Genomic DNA, 7,062 nt, shown 5'->3' with positions numbered 1-7,062 from the left:
ATCTAGAATTCTGAAATGAACCCAAACCCTATATATATATATATATATATATATATATATATATATATATATATATATATATATATAGAAGGGTTATCTTGAGAACACCAAATATTGCGAGAACCGTGAGAACGAATGAAAAAACCAATCAAAACCAATTTTTTTTAATACAAATCTCATTGTAATTAACATACAACATCAAAAAAATAATTTACAACATTAAATAATTCATTTCTTCTTTCAAAATCACTCTTTTTAGATTTTTTACACATGTGTAAATATAACAGATTTACACATATGTAAATGGCAAACTTACACATGTGTAAATTTTCTTTATTTACGAATTCACGTATATTTAAACGTGTAAATTAAATTTCTAACATTGTATTCGAATAATAATGATAAGTGTAGAAAATGTTTTTGAATTTGAGTTGTTTTTGACCAAGTTCTTGCTTTTTCATTTTTTTCTCACGATTCTCACAATATTTAGCGTTCTCATTTAAACCTTCCCCTATATATATATATATATATATATATATATATATATATATATATATATATATATATATAGGGATAGATCATGAGAAAACTAGTTTAAATGAAAAAACCAAAAACTAACTAAAAAAGTCTAAAAAACATACCAATTTTTTTTACATTTTTTTTTTTAAAAAATCGCTAGTTTTTATGCATGGAAAATTTTTTTCCAAAAATAAATAAATAAATTCGTTTTTTGTTGTATTGCACATGTGCACTATTACGGATACAGTGTACATGTGTAGTACACATATAATGCACATGTGTAGTACAACAATTTTTTTTTTTTGAAATTTTTTTTATATGTAAAAAATAGCGATTTTTTTATAAAAAATTGGTATGTTTTTTTAGACTTTTTTAGTTAGTTTTCTAGTTTTCTCATTTAGATTTAGTTTTCTCATGATGCGCTCTCTCTCTCTCTCTCTCTATATATATATATATATATATATATATATAGGGAGGGGCTCATGCGAGAACCACCCTTATTGTGAGAATCTTGAGAATGTGAACACAACCTAAAATAGCTAAAAAAACCTAAAAAAACCTAACCCCCAACCCCCCCCCCCTAAAAAAAACCTAAACCCCCCCCCCCCCAAAAAAAACCTAACCCCCCCCCCAAAAAAAAAAAAAAAAAAAAAAAACCTAAACTCTCCTCCCCCACCCCCAAAAAACCTAACCCCCCCACCTCAAGCTAAAATGCTAAAAACTAAACCCCAAAAAAACCTAAAAAAATCTAAAAAAATCTAAAAAAATAAAAAAAAATCTTTTTTTTTTTAATATTTTTTATGCTCAGATACTAAGAGAAGTCCACCCTATTTGAGAAACTTGAGAATCATTCCGTACCACACATTTTCCTAAGCTTTTCGTAATATACACATATCTATAGTTTAAAATTCACCATATACATATATGTATATGGTCAAATCTTGAATTATACATGTATGTATATAATCACTTTTAAACTATACATATGTATATATTACGAAAAGCTTAGGGATTTAGAGAGAACGGTGAAAAGTGTGAGAACAGTGAGAATGATTTTGGAGTTGACATGTGGCATTGATGCTAAATTACACTAAGGGGTAATATTGTCAAAAAAACCCACACACATGAACTGGGTGTTCAAATAAAACGCCATAAAACACTCAGTTCAGAAAAAACGCCATGAAAAACTTAGTTTAAAACGCCATAAAACACGCAGTTCAGAAAAATGCCATGAAAATACCTAGTTAAAACGCCATAAAAATAACTAGTCTAAAACGCCATAAAACACCCAGTTCAGAAAAACGCCATAAAACCCATTTCAATTTTTTCGAAAAGTATATCAATAGTATACTCGTTGGAAAGATAAAAAAGCTGAGTTTTATGGTGTAATTTTTTTTAGAAAAATAATCACGTATAAAAAAGTTATTGGCGTTTAAATATGATGGGGAAAATGGCATGTGATTAGCATGTGCACCCTTGTTTAGATCTTCCAATTTTACCCCTCCTGGTAATTATAAGGTTCCCATTATTTACAAAAATGCCACCGCATCATCTTAGCCACAAATCATAAATATCCTATGGCTGAAAATCGTTCTCACTGTTCTCACACTTCAAATCGTTCTCTCCTGATCCCGTTCCTTTATATAGGGTAGGGTTCATGCGAGAACTACCTTTATTGCGAAAACTGTGAGAACCAATGTGAATACAACAAAATAAACCCACTACACCATCCAAAACCTAAAAAAAACCTTACCCCCACCCCACCCCCAAAAACCTAAAAAAACCTAACCCCCACCCCCAAAAAACCTATACTCCCATACCCAAGTTAAATCTAAAAAGTAAATCATAAAGCTAAACCCCCCAAAAACCTAAAAAAAACCCTAACCCCCCACCCACCAAAAACCTAAAAAAAACCTAATCCCCCACCCTCCAAAAACCTAAACCTCCCCACCCCCACCCCTACCCCCACCCAATCTAAATGCTAAAAACTAAACCATAAAGTTAAACCCTCTAAAAACTTAAAAAAATCTAAAAACATACAGTTTTTTTTAATATTTTTTTATAATCGCTAATTTTCGTCATAAAAAAAAGTTTATGTGTTTTTTAGGTATTTTGGATTGTGTTCATATTGGTTTCTCGCAATAAAGGGTGGTTTCTAACGGATCCTTCTCATATATATATATATATATATATATATATATATATATATATATATATAGGGTAAGGTTATTGTAAAAAAGACCAAAAGTGTGAGAAATGTAAGAAAGAATCTCAGCCATTAGATCTAAATTAATTGAAAAGGGTAAACAAGTAATTTTATCATTAATTCAATTAATTAAAAACTTTCCATAACCGTCACCTTAATTATAGGAAGTATATAACACCATTCAGCATTCAGTAAGTATATAACATCATTCAGCAAGTATATAATACAATTCAACAAGTATATAACACTATTCAGTAAGTTTATAAACCATTCATCATGTATATAACACCATTCAACAAGTATATAACACCATTCATTGACTAAACATCTGATCGAAACATATTTTTTTCTCTATATAAGTATAGCAATATGGTACTCATATTAAAGATAAAAAAACACTCGTTATTATGGTGTAATTTTTTTTTTTAAAAAAAAGTTACGTACAAAAAGTTATTGACGTTTAAAAAAGACGGGGGGAAGTTACATGTGCATTACCTAATTTCTAGTGGGTTTAAAAGACTATATTGCCCCTAGATATTTCAAATAAGTCCAAATTAATGAAAATATTTTACAATTTGATCTCTATTGATCTCAACTATTAGATCAAAAGATCTAATGGCTGAGATTCTTTTTTACCCTTCTCACACTTTAGGCATTTTTTACAGGATCCTCTACCTATATATATATATATATATATATAGATGGGTTAAAATGAGAACCACCTAAGTTGTGAGAACTAGGCCATTTAAAAGGTTTTTTTGAATTTTTTTCCTCAAAAGTTATAAAACATATCACTTGTAATCTTAAATATACCTGACAATATCTCTCGACCCTTTGGCATGTTTCGGGGTTCAACCTACACATGAACGTGTAAGCCAATGGATCGGTAAGGGTAGTGTTGTACCTCACATCTTGTCATATAGCCCATATGGTCTATCATTCCTAGTGTGTTACCTTTGAATTAGTATCAACCAATTCCACCAACACCCTTTTAAAGCCAATGCACCTAAAACAATTACCATTTTTCCTACCTTTATGGGAAAAACCTTTAACACATCTCTTTTTTTTTTTCTTTCTAAAACTGTTTTTAAATCCTAAATCAACATGAGCCATAACATTTAATGATACATTACACAATAACTTAACTATTGACATATTTATAAATTCCTAAATAACTTTTATGATTACTCATAACATTAAATCACACACATTATCCCTCTTCATGTAATAAAATCATAAACTGATATATTTGTTAATCAGAACACTGCACGATGCACATAACATTGTAGGCATTAAATCTTCAATGTACTATTAAGATTAACCGCAACATCGAGCACGTATTTCATCCCAAAAATAGTTAAAGGGTGGATACAATACTCACTTGACTTGTTATATTGTTGCTCACGTTTTAGCAGTCCATCTACTTGTACCAAATACCACCTTAAAATGTTGTCTTGTGATCACCACCGAACCAAACAATTGTTTCTTTGATTCATTAGTTGCTCCAACCACTTACCACTAAGCGTCATTTGTTGTTGCACTACACTGCAATGAACGTTGTTATCCATTTTAATTCTGTTGCCGCCTTGTTTACACTGTCACTACTGCCTTTCGGCTACAACCGAAAGGGGAGGGAAGTTCACTATCTCTTTCCGTTGGAAGTCAATAATAACTATGAGAGGGGAGGGAAGTTTCATTCCCTTTTTATGAAGATAATGGGGAGCTGGTTGTAATCTTCTTCCATTTTTAAAACTTAGATAACTTGATATGTATCACAAATGTCAACTATATTCTCATTAACCCAACAAACATATAATAAACGAACAAGCATACACATTAATATCTCACTCATAAGGTAGAATCTTCAAAGGATAAGATGATGATGACAAACTTTAATTACCTCTATCTTAGGAGATACAGATACTGCTCTTAACGAGACTCTTCGCTCAAAAAACCCAATATATACGATGAGGTATACAACTTTTAAATCAATAAGGTATACACCTTTTAATAATGTACCAATACTTAATTAAATTATATATTTAGCCCATGTAATATATAGGTTTCTAACATCAAAATAATTGGGTATAAATCAACAATTATAAAACATTTTTATTTCCACCATGACTACCCTGTAAGAAAGAGTTTAAAAATGACTTTATACTTCTGAACACATGTGAACGCTTAAAAGCAGTTTTTTGGGATAAACAAGTAAAATAAAACAATATACGGACTAATCCATTCCATTTTCTAAACAGCCATCAAAGTTTCTACCTCTTACGCCAAAAAGTCAAAGTGTCAAACTTCCCAAGGTCGACTTTAGAGCACTATACAGCCCACGAGGCCACGAGTGTTAATTCTTTTTAGGTGTCCAAGTTTACTATTGCGGCTCTCTCTCTCTCTCCTCTTTCTCTCACATCCGACATTCTCTCTCTATATAAACATACCCCCTCTTACCCTAATGTCAAAACCACCACATTCCAAATTACCATTTTTTCCTCATAACAACAACTCTTTCTCTCACAAACACAAACATATACATACATCAATAGACAAAGACATCAGAAAGGTTCATGGAATATAACATGATCAACAGTTGTATTGACATGAGTGGTGGTGAAGAAGATGATAACATCAACATGACGACGGATGATCTTCGAAGAGGTCCTTGGACTGTTGAAGAGGATTTTGCTCTCATCAACTACATCGCCCATCATGGTGAAGGACGATGGAATTCTCTTGCCCGTTGCGCGGGTATGTATTTCGCCTTTTGCTTCTTGATTACACTAATAGCAACACTTTAGCGACAACCACAAGATTACTCTAATTATCAAGAGAGTTTGCGACACTTTTCGGTCACAAAAGACTTTTTGCAACGAATTTGCGACCGAAAATCGGTTGCAAATCCCATTTTCTTGTAGTGAATTAGCAAAACACCAATGCAGATAACGTGTTGGGCATAGATAATTCATAAATATTAAAGGACAAAAGGGGAAATAAAGTACCTTTCTTGTTAACATGGTCATCTATTAACTTGTGCAAGACGTAATCTTATGGTTTTATTGATTATAATGATACAGGACTCAAGAGAACCGGAAAGAGCTGCAGATTACGGTGGCTAAACTATCTCCGTCCTGATGTCCGTCGTGGAAATATTACTCTAGAAGAACAGCTCTTGATTCTTGAACTTCATTCGCGCTGGGGCAATCGGTATGTCGTCGCTAACATTACTTATTCAGTCACTAAATCTCTTTGTTGGTTTACTTAATTCAAATAAACTTTCTGTTTAAACTATCCAGATGGTCAAAAATAGCACAACACTTACCCGGAAGAACCGATAACGAGATCAAGAACTACTGGAGAACAAGAGTTCAAAAACATGCTAAACAATTAAAATGTGATGTAAACAGCAAGCAGTTTAAGGACACCATGCGTTATCTTTGGATGCCGCGGTTAGCGGAGCGGATTAAGGCGGCTTCCACCACCACAACCGCCACCGTCACCGGAGATTCCTCCACCATAACAACCACCACCACCACCTCCTACCCACTCAACCAAAGCAACATGGATAATATTCATATTAACAATAACACAAGCCAGTCACTAATGACCAACACTTATGATGGTTATGGTAACAACCTAGTTAACCCTAGCTATACACAAGATAGTTCAAGCACCACATCGGTTTCACCTGTGTCTGACTTGACTGATGGTTATTATCCGATCTCTCAGAGCCAAAATCAAGATTTCTTTCAAAGTAACAACCCAATTAGCGACGGTTTCTATGGCCCTTTAATCAGCCCCTCGGGTTGCTTCAACCGAGAGATGGAGTTCGCAACAATGGAGGAAAACAACCAGTGGTCCGGCATCAATGGTGGTGGTGACTTTTCCGACAGTTTGTGGAATGTTGAGGACATTTTATTTCTTGACCAACAATTCAACAATATGTGACGAAATAACACAACTATTTGATAAAGTTTAGGCACACATTAGTGTAGAAACTTTAATTATTTGCAAAGAAAAATGATATATATTTATTGATTTGAAAATAAGAGAAAATGGCATTTTTTTTCTTCTTATTTTTCTTGTGAGTGGGTTAGTATCTTATGCAAATATTATAAATAATTTTTTTTTTCTTCGAATATATATTTTAGTTTCATGCATAGTTACTTTCTTTAGTTAGTATTAACCTAGTTTAGTTTGAGTAACATCATTTCATTTATTAGTTGGATCTATATTAACATCGAATTAAATTTTCTTACATCCTCTTATAGAACTAACATCATAAGTCAAGTTGTCTCACCTAACAAAACGAGACTCTTTAATTTTAAAACTAA

The 7,062-nt window shown here is 32.4% G+C and overlaps 1 protein-coding gene across 1 annotated transcript; it reads left to right on the top strand.

Moving 5' to 3' along the window:
* Positions 1-5,182: 5,182 nt before the first annotated feature.
* On the top strand, positions 5,183-6,820 carry LOC110878090 (transcription factor MYB108). The gene is made up of 3 exons (XM_022126341.2): positions 5,183-5,479; positions 5,806-5,935; positions 6,025-6,820. Exons 1-3 carry the CDS (start codon positions 5,299-5,301, stop codon positions 6,674-6,676), a joined length of 963 nt encoding a protein of 320 aa, XP_021982033.1. The 5' UTR covers positions 5,183-5,298; the 3' UTR covers positions 6,677-6,820.
* The last annotated feature ends 242 nt before the right edge of the window (positions 6,821-7,062 follow it).

The sequence above is a fragment of the Helianthus annuus genome, chromosome 5, assembly GCF_002127325.2.
Source record: "Helianthus annuus cultivar XRQ/B chromosome 5, HanXRQr2.0-SUNRISE, whole genome shotgun sequence".
Classification (NCBI taxonomy): Eukaryota; Viridiplantae; Streptophyta; class Magnoliopsida; order Asterales; family Asteraceae; genus Helianthus; species Helianthus annuus.
Note: the sequence above shows the minus strand (reverse complement) of the source record. Positions and strands in the feature narration are given on the sequence as shown.